We start from the raw sequence: 13,573 nt of genomic DNA, 5'->3' as shown, positions 1-13,573 counted from the left end.
ATTTTTGAGACACCTTTTGTACATGTTGGGTTGCTATTTCCATCGAGATATCTGTTTCATGATGAACAAACCGGTACCTTGACTTAGTGCGCAGCTGTGCTTATTTCTCTGGTATTAAGAGAAATTCTCGTAATTGAAATTCTCGTAATTCAAAGCTCGATATGATTCATTTTGCAGGTATTTATGCAGTGGAGAAGCACAGATTCAGCAGCATCTGACCAAATCAGATATAGTCAGCTATAATAATTCTACAGTAGAATTACGCAAGAAAGGGCGATCGGAGCTTCTCTTTCTCACAGATCAAAACGCGAAGCATTGCGCACTGCGTCACGCAGTTTTTTTTTTTAATGTAGATTAACAGCTGTTCCATCTATCGTTTTAGTTAATGTAATGATACATATGAATCTTGATATTATCGCGCGCTGTATTTCTATTGTCTATAATCAACATCTAAAGCATCGTCCTTTCACTTCGTATTTTGCTCCACTTTCATTTTTCTTTGAGCTTTTATTTTACTAATTGAAGAGTTCTTTCCCTTTGCACGCCACGTTAGCCTTTGTCAGCGGACTTGTTTCTCTCGAGTTTTCCATTGGAATTGTTTGTTTATTACAGCAAATATTGCGCCGTGTGACATGAAAAAAATATATATTAAGAATATTTTATAGTGCGATGTCTTTAAAAAATATTTATTTTTCCTTCGGTAAGAGTTGTTAACTGCACACTACACAATCGACAAGTATTTTCTCGATTATGTTGCATCACCGGGTTTTCTTATCGAATTTCAGTTTTTAAACAATTAATAAACATGCTAATGAATAATAAGCAGAAGAGAAGGAGAAAAATATCGAAAATTTATTATAAAATCAAACATATGCCGTATATTCTCAACATTATTTCTTTTTTATTACTATTCAAAGTCATGTCTCAAATAAGACTATCAACGTTGTAAAAGCAATTATCATTTGCAATATCGTAAAGAATATTTCGTCTATATTTGTCTCGGCGAATAGTGCGCGAAAAGTGCGATTTTTAAAAATTTTTATCATCGACCCGGAGAACTCTTATTACGCTGAATCGCCGAACTGTATCGAACGTAACGACGGAAGTGATTTTTTACGACATGCAAAATACGAGCAACACAAATGGCAATTCGCGCGGGTTACGCACCGAACAAAGTACGTGCGAGGAATCGCGAATGATGTCGAAAATCCGACAATTTACCAGCTGCATTCTACGTACGGTCCACAATGTACGCCTATTGTCCACGTGTGTCGCACTCGCGATAATTGAAATACATTTTGCATCCGCACGGATACAATACCGTGAATTGCCACCTACTCGACGTCACTCGGCCGACAAATCCGCGCGTCTGCATATGTTAATTTTCAAATTAATTAATCAAATGAGTCCAGCCCATTGTAACATTTTCCGAATATGTGTGAAAAGGACAAAAGTTTTCATGCTTTTGCTACAACGCGCTATTTTCGATTTGTACCGTTGAAAAATTATAACAAAATAATTTCGTGTCGGCCGTGTCCCGAATCTTTTAAATCTAATATTTTGTATTATAAAATATTTAAAAAAATATGTACATTCTACTGCGCATATTAATCTTAATTGTATTCAATCTGAAATATATATATCTAACAATTTGTACATTCTATACTCATTGCGCAATTTAATTAGTTTAATTTCCAGGAACACAGAAAAAGCATGCTAAAATAATAACATTACACACCACGGATCTTATATTATTTAGATGCATAAAAAATTTATCAAAAGCTAAAATAAAAGCTAACATAATTTCGTAGACAATAAAATAGACAAGGATAATAAATTCCATAACGTTATGATCAAAGAATAGGGATTTATATGAGAAATTTTAATGTTATATCAGACACCGATAAATGGAGCTGAATTTGCATTTCTCTACTACGCGCTAATGAAACGAGTATCGAGGTTTGAATTACGGAAATATTAGTTCTCAATATTGAGAAACGTGAAGCGTTTACGCTTCTAATAAACCAAAGTATTATCTGATACTCATGGAATGGGTATTTTAACGGAAACAACAAATTTCAGACTACGTCGATGACTTAGATTACATTTTATATTGGAAATATTTACAACTCTTGAAAGTTGCTTTATTTCCATGTATTAATACATAATAATTCCTTCAATCTTATAAAATATAATTAATGTTATCCGTTTCGAAAGCTTTTTTATAGTTTCCTCAGCAATATCAAAATAATCTCCTGACTTTTTCGAGATTTTTATATGAAAATATATTTCTACGGGCATTCTACACAATTAATCGAGTATTTTAACGTAATGCTTGTGCATATTGATGCATTCAATAAATTTGATTACTTTTGATATTTCAATGATATGCAAAATACGACGCGATGAGCTTAATTATGTCCTGTAACATTATTGTGAGGCAATATCGGTATACGCTGCCATATAATCATGTTAATTAATGCATACTAGAGTACATGGATTTACCGCAATTACCGCTTATCCGTTTTGCCATTAATCTTCATGTCTCCATTCTCGTGTGTCATTTTCGTGGCGCGCACATATTTGGGTATTTAACAATCAACGATGGAAGGTATTTGATAATTTATGCGCCACAAAAATAGCCAAATGTTGCACGATAAATGGAAACTAACGATTAAAGTAATAGCGCTATTCTATTATGTTTACATAAAATAGGAAGTATGAAGAGTCTAAAAAAAAACAATGATCTTCCTTCAAAATTTATTAACTTGAAGCTAAAATTTTTTTACATCCAAATACGAGTCGAACTTACGAAATCATCGATTATTCTATTCTTATTTTATCCTGCCGAAACATCATTAATCTATCTAAACATAGTATCGCATCAGGCAGGTATCTCCAAAGGAAAAATGCAAAATTATACTGACATAGATAAATGATAAACGACACATACAAAATGATAATATAAATTGCTATTTTGATGAATATACTATTACAAACATACGTAAATAAAATAGTATTTATATCTTTTTTTTTTACAAGACATCCAAGCATACATGTACTGTCGCATTTACCCTACTACAGTCGCAATAGTCGTATGTCAAATTCATCCAGTCTTTTTAACATATAAATCACAACGCATTGAATATTTGAAAACGATGAGATAGTATTTGATTAGATATTAGATATACATATTAGGTATAAAATCGAGACTAATACATTATATATTCCGAGGGCTCGAGCCATGCTTGATGCAATCTCTCCTGCCGCGCACCAGGAGGATTATTTGTATATTTGCCAGTGGCGTTGGAGGGTGTCACCGCTGCAGTCCGACCTGCATCCATCGAGAGACTAGACATCATCTCTCTGGAGTATCGGATTCGAAAGAATATACATGTATATATATTGTGATATATGTATATATATATATATATATGTATCATTGTATTGTGTTAGTCTAAACACGTTATTTGCGATAAATATCATCACATGCCTCTGTAATTAAAAGGACAAGATGCCTGCCCAGTAAGCAGGAGATTCAGATTTGATTCCTGGCTGAGATGGTATTTTTTCGCAAAATAATTATGAGTTTTCACGACTGATTCGTGGTCGGGTCCCGCCGTGACGCACACTCTCCCTTCTTTGAAGCTTAAAAATAACTAACATATTTTTGATCTCTTTCGATTGGAGATCTCTTTCATTTAGCTTTCAATATGTTTATTTATATATTTACATTCGGTAAATAAAATTAATCTTTTGACTATTAATTGAAATATTATTCTCTTTCTTTCTTAACAGAATACATAATTATATCATTTAGGTATTTCTACTTTCTTTACATAATAAATTGTTTTTCACAATAAAATAGGCCGGTTATCTTTCGTTTAAATTGATTTCCTCAGCTAGAAAAACAGTTTGTTTTTTGAAAAATGTTACTAAACATTATTATACCATTACATCATCCTTGTTTTTAATTAACATCATTATATACTTATTTCATAACATTCTACACGCGTATATTTTATATCATGTATTAGATAAAAATGTATAACATTGACCGAGTAATGGCATAAATAATATAAAAAATTCCTCTAGCTTGGAAGCGCAGTCATATCATCATTACTGCTCATTTTATCTCTACATAAACATAATGCATCATCAAAAATTGCACAATTAAGACTTGTATATACATTCTATATCATATTCTCTTTCATATTACCGATTTATATATCTGATAACGATAATTAAATCTGATGACGATAATTAAATGAAGAAAGTTCAAGAATAAACATCCAATTATATTTTCGATAATTTCCAAGAAGCTTATCCAATTCAATATATGAAAATAGTGTGCGTTTTCTCATTTACATTACATTTTACATTAATTGTACAAAATTGATCAAACATATGATATATGCATAATAATAACACAATACATTAAACTTAAAAATTCATTCGGCAATTGCGTCCATTTAAATGCACATTATGTATATGTACAATATCACTATATAGGGCTTTACGTAATTGAAGGAAGCAAAGAATAACTTTTCAATATAAATCATAAATATTAAAAAGAAATACATTAAAAAAGAAATTATTAATAGATTTCTATATATATCTTTTTTTAAATATCACGGCTTTGTTCTTGTGTGATACATGATAGATGCCATCATGCATGTTTATATTTGCAAGACGTACATTGTACGTCGAAAGATGTATTTAACAGAACATTTATAGGCACTTACAAAAAGCACATAATATATTTCTTATTTACTACTATACAACACGTTTTATAAAACAAGAACGATTATATTTATATAAGAATAGAGTAGCATGTTCCTTTCTTGTTTATCTATCACAATTAGAAATAACTCTTGCGAGAGAAAAACGAATAGCGTACATTTTTCAAGATAAAGTCATATAATGTATAGGTAATACCTATATGACATCGATAAAATTTTTACGCTAAAAAAATTTACAAATATAATTGAAACATACTCTACTTAATTTAAGTTAAAATTGTAACTATTTCACACATACATCCATTTCATTAATTTCAATAAAAGAACTTACCTATTTTACTCATAGCAGATATATCTTAAATAGATATTTTAAACCATTTTGAGAATCACACATTTTTTCAAATAAAACATTTGTTTTAAATGTATCCATCTTTTCAACTATTTAAAAAAATTTTCTCTATTAAATCTATCTTTGTATGAATTTTAATATTATTTTGTGTAGGTGGTATAAGCGCGTGCACGCGTTTGTGTGTGTATATGTGTGATGTGTGTACGCGCATATGTATACATATTATATACAATATCAACATATATTGAATAAAAAAAAAAATATAAAGCTAATACATAAAAAAAGTAAGTAATCTAATTTATTGATTTTATGAGTAACACTGTATACTAGATTGATGATTTTTGCAGGTCATTCAAGTGTTTTCTCATGTATGTCATGAAATCTACGAAACCACTAGACATAGATCTATCCACAACAGTTTGTGGTATCCAGCCTTTAAGACTTGTATTCAGAATCCAAGTGAAATGACATTTGTTAGCTTCGTCAGGCAATTCCTCCGTTGCAAAACATGTTACACCATTTTCACCCCTTAAAAATATTTAAAATAACGGTCAATCTTTAATTATTCTTCTCTCTCGCTCTTTTTCTCTTACGTATATAATCATAATTTATTTCAACGTCCTACCTTGTCACGTTGGGACGAAGTTTTACTGACGCAGTAGGAACCGATACACCACTAACCATATAATAGTTGCCGAATTTTTTACGATGCCTCAAAGTCACGAAATCTCGAGCCGTAATGAGTCCGCCGCCATAAGGATTTGTTGCTTGGTAAACAATATCCGTGTTTTCATCAATACGCTATTAAAAAACAGTTCAACAATATAATAAGATATAACATTATATTAAGATATTACGTTAGAAAAAAGAAAAAAAGTAAAAAACTTTAATTTTACTGACCTGTAATTCTAATGATTCTGTCAAGAATTTATTCCACGATGTCAATTCTTCGACATGATCAAATAACAAATCTATCACTACGCTAGCAGGTGCATCGATAATACCCTTAGATACAATTAAATTGTATTAATTATTTATAAAATGAGAATATTATTTCATTAAAAAAGTCATATGTCTTCAATTTAAGCTATATGCAACTTACCGAGATTTTCATAACTTTTCCATCCGATATCCATTCTGGAAGAAATTGCAAACAGGATATTTCATCGCCTTCCTTTGATGTAGTTGTAATTTTCCATTCTTTCGATGTTAACAAGTCATAACAATTTTGTGACATCTTGGATGCTCTCTCTTTATACTCATCAATCTAAATAAAAAGCATGTAGAAGATCCTAATGTTTAATTAATGTCTAAGGATTTAATCTGTGAATATTTTTTCAAAATATATTATGAAAACATTTTATGTATATGTTTATTGATGTAAATTTCTAGAAAAATTACTTTGACACAACAATCATAAAGTGTATTAAATAAAAATGTATATTTGCTCTTCGGACTTATTATTATCGCGCTAACAATAAATATCGTGATTGATTCGTTGTACTTGCGAAAATATAACAGATGATTATATTTTTGATTATTGTTTGGTGCATATGCTTGACACGTGTTTCCAATGCAATACGAATGTACTGATACTTAATAATGAGTACACATTCATGGAGTTTATTAAAATTCATTGTTTTCAGCCAAATAAAAAATTGTTATATCTGTTATTTAAAGTAAATATCTATAGATGATAATAAATGATCATAAATTCACATTGTATAATATCTGTAAAAGCTTATTTTGTTAAAACGTGAATTATCATTTTTATATATATTAATGTATTTAATCTTTAATTAATGTTTTTCTTTCTATCGCTTATCTAATAGAAAATCATCAAAATTAACATTTAGAATTGCCATTTTTAAATAAAATAAAGATTATTTCATTAAAAGAAAAACATTCTCACAGAAAAAACTTTAATGCGATTATATATAAGTCAATGTAAATCAAGTGCAAGTATTCGTGCAATATGTGGTTTGTGCATATCAATTTTTCATTACTAGATCACTTTTCTTCCTTTCATTTAATTCATTAAAATAATCCTATAAAATTACATATATATTTTATACTGTATACATTACATTGTACATTGTACTGTATACATAACATTATATATTATAATACATATTACATATAATAGTATTTATAATAGTGTTTGTAGCATTAAAAAATTATTTATTATATATTTCATATTTTAAAAAATATTAGAAAATAAAGATTATATTTTTATGCATTTTTTTTTATGCAATGTGTTTTTTGTTTTTTGTTCAATTTACAATTTGATATGCAGATCTAAATTAACAATTTTCTAAATCTTTAGAATTAATAATTTATATAATATATACATTATTCTCTATATCACATGTAATAAAATTGCAAGATTGTGAACATCTATTAACATTATTATTACTTATGCATAATATTTAAAAATTGTTTTCTATTAATTAATTAAACTGTGTCATACTTAAAAAAATGTTTGCAATTGTTTACTATCAAATTTATATAGAAACTAAATCGATTTAAAAGTTTGGAAAGTTTATAATAATGATAGTAAAATTAATAAATAAAGTAACTTACAAGAAATATTTCATTAACTGTTGAGATTTCTATCCATTTTTGTTTTAAGTACCAATTTTTTTCCATAGATTTGGGCAAATATTTCAGAGCATCACCCAAAAAAAAGGGACGTATAATCGTACGAATAAAAATACGTATATCGAACAAATTAAAAATGGAAAACATAACGTAAACAATTAAATAAAATACATATACAAACTAAAATTTAATATGGTAGAATACACAAAAAAGTGATTAAATATAAAGTACATCTAGTTATCACAAATAAATTTTGTAATCGACTAAGAATAGCATGTTCCTCGGTGCTTTATATTTTGTTATTCTCGTAGTATTCCCCACTCTGTATGTCCCCCACCAATTTTCGTTATCGCTTGTTGTTCAAATAATATCTTTTTAAGAATTACTCTTACTATGAACATTATATATTATTATAATAGGATAATAGGAATAAAAATCAGGGATCCGGATCGAAATGAAATTTCGGTCCGCGGTTATAGTTACAGTCTGAAGCGATATCAAATTTTCGATTTTAGTTTTGATTCCGATCCTTCTGATAACGGTGTAACCGTTTGATTTTCGGTCTTTTTCGATTTCGGTTATGGGTTATAATTATCTATTGTAAAATTTAATTGTATAAAAAAGAATATAAGTATAATAACTCGCATATTATAAAAAAGTCATGTTTATTAAAGAAAAAGTTAATCACAATAAATCATGGAAGGTTTCTTCTTGTAAATGGGCAAATATTCTTACTATATCTATCTATGGAATTTATTCTTACTATATCTATCTATGGAATATTCTACAGAGCGTGGATTAAAGGAACTATAGATTTATAGAATAAAAGTGCACTACTCTGTTTCTAGTTTCAAATGTACAGGAGCGCGAAAATGTCCGCATCGCCATATACATATGGACATTTGGGCTTCGAACAATTTAATGAGCTGCCATTAGAAATTTTCCAATTTCTTCAAATAAATAATTCTTTCTTAGGCGGGATTTACAATAGATCACAAAGTCGCAATAGTGGACGTAAGATTAGTTGCAACGGCGAATCAGAACGCTTTGATTGACTATCGCGAGTATGTTATGACCGCTATTACTTTGCAACTTTACTGTAGATCCCGTCTTATAAAATATTTAACAAATCCGAACCGAAAACTAGATCGAAAATCGGATCGAAAACTGGAAAAAAATTTTTTAATCCGGTTACGATTCCGGTCCATCAGTCTGTCCAATATTTCAATCCGATTTTCAGTTTCAGTCCGACTAAAATAACAGTTATGATCCAGTTATCGGTTTCGGTTTCAGCCCGGTCCAGATCCCTGATAAAAATATAGAGATAAACTCAAGGTTATATATTATATATTTTTACGTAATAGTTCTAAATAATTATTACATCCTTGAAGAGTTATTTAAGTGCTCATCGATACAACGTATAGATATCACTTTGACTATAATAACCATCAAACAATAAACTAGAGAACATAAGACATATGATAAACATGATAAGCAAAAACTTATTTGCCTAATCTTTGTTTATTGTTTATGTATAAGACATATATAATCTTTTTTTGCTTTTAATACTCGTTACGATTATTAATGATTAATGCAAGAAACTTTTTTCGAAAAAAAAACGCGTTTCACTAACCTTATCAGGTGTAAGTTTTGATAGAAACGTAAATATTTCACTCGATTTTGAGAGCTTTCTTGAATCTTCTTGTTTTCTAGGGATGTCCTCATCATCAGAATGAGTCGGAGACTCCACAGGTGTAAAGAATCGATGATCGACATTTGCCCCATATTGTCGTGATTCAGTAATAATGTCTTGTAATAATGGAGTTCTTTCTGTATCCGGAAAATCTGTGAATTTCATAAACTTCAATATTTTTTCATATTTTCATATTTAAATTAATAATTAATTTTAAATTAAAGATTAAAATTAAATATTAAGTTATATAATGCTCCCTGCTTCGTATATTAATCTATACTATCTATACTAAATTCGTGTTTTTATAAAATATTAGTTATAAAATAAATCCAATAGTTATATTGTTACATTTCATTGACTAATAATTTAAACACAAGAAAAATTGAATTGCTGAGAGAAACTTACTTCGAATCCAATTTCTCGCTTGAGTTTCCTGAGGTATGACGCGAAAATCAAAGAACCAAGCCTCTGCCCACGCTAATACAAAAGATGTCAAGATTAATAGAACTTGGAATACTGGTTGATTAGCTGATGTCCACTGAAAATATGATATTAAATAAATTACATAACAAATATTAGTAATAATAAACATATATTTCTTTCAAATATACTTACATCAAAAAGAAAAACTTTGGCAATTAAAAAGGCACATGTTGTGGCAGTTGATATCTGTAAAATACAAGAAATTATTCTTTGTATATTTATTAGAAAACGAAATCGGAGAATATTTATATATTTTATTTATATTTAATATATATAATTTTATTCATTATAAACTCTTTTTTTCGTAAGAAAGTTTAACTAATGATTATACTCACAGCTACAATAATCCAATGGTTGAGATATAACAGCGCATAAAAGAGTAACAAGACCGTGAACCTGCAAATCGCTGCCATCTGAGAAGATGAAATCCGTAAAATCTCTGCTCTCAATGAATAATGAAAAATTATGACGAACTGAATGTCACTGTCGTCATTTTTAAGCTTTCATTGCCAATGAACGACAGATTGTACTTACCACAATGTCGAACAAAGATGTCTTTATATGATAGTGTATCACTTGATCTGAGAAAGCTATATTTAAACTTTCACCTGCAATCTGTAAATAATAAAATAATTATAGATTTTTTTAAAAATATCTTAAATGTTTTTTAAATCAATTATTTAAAAAATATATGTAATAAGACGTCTCATTGTTTTATTTAATTTCTTTATGCTTTTTATAAAATATTATTTATATATTACAAATGTAATGAATCTTTATTATCAAAAATATGCAAGTAAAAATATGCAAATAAGAAATAATTCTTCGACATTACGTAGATAAGAATAGAAGCAAACGAGTCATTTGGTTTATTGAAATAAAAAATCTCTGATCTTTGACAATATTATATTCCCGATTTACATTAATTAAGCGCAATTCAAATAATGTCTTGGATTAGCGTACCATTGTACAAATGAGCCACATGAGGAATGTTAGAAGAAGATCGAAAGTGATGAAGAGGCAAAAGAATCGTCTGACATTGGACATTCTGCCATTATGCCTCGCTCCTGCGATGAGGTCCTCACTGAGAACAATATCCGGCGTTCGTGTCATGCTGTGCTGAGTAACCGAACTCCTTTGAGAATTGATCGAGCCACTTAATATAGCTTCAGCAGCCATTCTAATTTGCCTCTCATCTTCTGCCATTCTTCCGGTGTACTTTCAATGTCGTCGTCGTAATGTCGACCTTCCATGCAAGAAAATGATACATATAGCAAGCATATATAAATAACCATATTAGAAACAATAGAAATAATAGCATGATTCGTTTTAATTTTCTATGTTCTTTACATTTTATATCTCTTCCGTTTTTTCTTCCAAAATCGATTTTAAACGCACAAGATAGGAACGCAACTGAATACGTTTAATAATAATAATATATGTATGAGTATTTATATTCTAAAAAATGGAAAATCCAGAAATAAACGCGTAGATTGCATATGCTATTTCATTTTTTGAATTCTGGTATTAATTGTTATATATATATGCATAATATAAATATAAAATACTTTCTTGTATATAATTTTAATATAATTGTATAATAATAATCTTTAAATTCGTTTTTGATATTAAAACAGATGGTTTTGCGACAAACATATCAGAAATCTCTGCAATAAATATGCAGATGAAAACAAGAATTCTTATTATCTCTCTCTCTCTTTCCTCATTGCTAAATTTACGATTATTAATTGCAATTTCTATATCAACAACGATACTCGCGATAAAAATATTTATAAAATTGTAAAAATATGATAAAAATTTAAGAGATTACGGAAAAATTTAAGAGATTACGGAATTATTAGTAAAATGTTATGTTATAATTTCTATATTTGCATAAATACACAACTTTACAAACACGATATTCTATTCTATTCTATTCTAAAGCTTTCTTTTTGTGAAATCTCTCAATTAAATTGAATCTTAGATTTTAAAGTATATCAAAATATTATTGTATGTGATTAAACTATTTAATTATATATGAAATAATTATTGAATCAATTGTCTGATATAATATTACTACTTGAATGATATGTCACTAATATGCAGTGTCTAATCTTTAATCAACATATTAATATAGCATTATGGTATGTGTTTCCATAAACAATTTGAATGATTAAATCAAGAATATTCGATAATATATCGCAGCAGATTAAAACTGTATATATCATTATCAATTCATAACATCTCTCGTCTGACGTATTTAATATTACAAGGCAATATTCCAACAGAAATATTAATTATAGATTTCGCATTAACTTTAAACGGCATACAATTCATTAATAGATTTTTCATTCAGAATATAGGATAGAATTTTATTTATAATTTTATCTATTGTATTATGAAAAAAATATTAAAAAATAGAAATATACGCTTATATAAAAAGAGTATATCTTGGAACACGTATAAAAAAATATACAAAATTATAAGCAGAATTCTATTCTGAAATCTGAGGCAAATTATTTCGAGCGAGTCTACGGTTTTCACTTAATTTGTTCATTTCATTCCTAAATCACTTTTTTTTAAGTATTGTCTATTCTTCATTACATCGATATTATTCTCAAATCATACATTAAATCTTTATGTATTTAAAAACATTTTCATGATAAATTTTATAAAAAAATTTTATAAAGAATCTTAAAAAAAGAGAGAGTATTATACATTAAAAAAAAAAAAAAAAACAAATGTAATACATTGTGTAAATGTTGTTGATTCTTTTTAACGTAAATCGATCAGAGAAAAAAGATAAGAGGAATATTCCATTCAGGTCGACGCGCGGCTCGGTCATAAAGGTTAACTTTTATATTCTAACCTCAAAATTGTAAATACTGTTGTTTACTCCATCAATATGACGCGAGCGACCGAGTGTGAAAAATTTATCCGCGGAAATTTTGCGCGTTCTCGCCGCTATTCAGGAAGCATTAGCGTCGTTGAATGCAAAAGATGGAGTCGTATCGCGCACCGATCCTCGCTGATCGTTTCCATCTATATCTTTCTGTTTATCCTTCCTTACCGTTTCGCGATTGAGAGTTCTCATAGATATGGCCAGGTAGTCGAATTGCCTGTCGATGTGACAATGTCACGCACGTGCATCGCATCGCATGCCTTCGCGCGATAAGTAAACCTTGGTCGCTCCACGGTAATCGAATCACCGAATATAAACAAGGGAGTACGGTTTAATCAGGCCTGAAGTTAAACATCTCGGAATCGCGGCTCAGCGTGTCCAACTATCATCATGCTGAGACAAAGCGTATTTTTGTAGATTTGCCTCTTGCACCTTGCTAACTGAATTCCTTGCACTGTTCGTCTTTCGTCTTTCTTTCACGAAATATCTGATTATGTGCCTATTTCGTTTCGAGTGCAGAAAGTGTAACACCCACAGTGTGTGCCACAGAGTGTGTTAAGAAATCTCTGAAAGGGGCATAATCATATAATGAGATTTTCACTCAAATGCAAGGGAAGTATCAGAAATCATATAATATCGTATCATTTTTAACTTAAAAAATTGCAACATAAATATTTTGTTATAAATAATATGTATAAATATAAATATATATAAATATATATATATGTATATGTATATATGTTTTTCATAGGAAATAATAAAAATTCAAAATGTAAAATTATTAATTAATTAAGACAAAAACT

The 13,573-nt window shown here is 28.9% G+C and overlaps 1 protein-coding gene across 2 annotated transcripts; it reads right to left on the bottom strand.

Moving 5' to 3' along the window:
* Positions 1–2,748: 2,748 nt before the first annotated feature.
* Start1 (Steroidogenic acute regulatory protein-like) lies at positions 2,749–13,301 on the bottom strand. Of its 2 annotated transcripts, none has more exons than XM_011633875.3 (11): positions 12,939–13,301; positions 10,832–11,114; positions 10,403–10,483; positions 10,204–10,281; positions 10,001–10,054; positions 9,791–9,923; positions 9,326–9,537; positions 6,194–6,358; positions 5,992–6,096; positions 5,717–5,892; positions 2,749–5,619 (listed from the first exon to the last, which is right to left on the bottom strand). In XM_011633875.3, the coding sequence occupies exons 2-11, from the start codon at positions 11,072–11,074 to the stop codon at positions 5,418–5,420; spliced, it is 1,449 nt and encodes a 482-aa protein (XP_011632177.2). In that variant the 5' UTR covers positions 11,075–11,114; positions 12,939–13,301; the 3' UTR covers positions 2,749–5,417. The 2 variants fall into 2 exon arrangements, with proteins under 2 accessions (XP_011632177.2, XP_011632178.2); XM_011633876.3 differs by lacking the exon at positions 12,939–13,301 and adding an exon at positions 12,738–12,924.
* Between the last annotated feature and the right edge of the window lie 272 nt (positions 13,302–13,573).

The sequence above is a fragment of the Pogonomyrmex barbatus genome, unplaced genomic scaffold, assembly GCF_055798465.1.
Source record: "Pogonomyrmex barbatus isolate J1 unplaced genomic scaffold, ASM5579846v1 scaffold3, whole genome shotgun sequence".
Lineage (NCBI taxonomy): Eukaryota > Metazoa > Arthropoda > Insecta > Hymenoptera > Formicidae > Pogonomyrmex > Pogonomyrmex barbatus.
Note: the sequence above shows the minus strand (reverse complement) of the source record. Positions and strands in the feature narration are given on the sequence as shown.

What these genes read in the sequence shown, in the direction of transcription:
- Start1 (XM_011633875.3), bottom strand. Translation starts at nt 11,074, where the DNA reads ATGGCAGAAGATGAGAGGCAAATTAGAATGGCTGCTGAAGCTATATTA. An exon ending in ACCATTGGATTATTGTAGCT is followed by an intron (nt 10,055 to 10,203) that starts GTGAGTATAATC and finishes TGTATTTTACAG; the next exon opens with ATATCAACTGCCACAACATG. An exon ending in AGCGAGAAATTGGATTCGAA is followed by an intron (nt 9,538 to 9,790) that starts GTAAGTTTCTCT and finishes TGAAATTCACAG; the next exon opens with ATTTTCCGGATACAGAAAGA.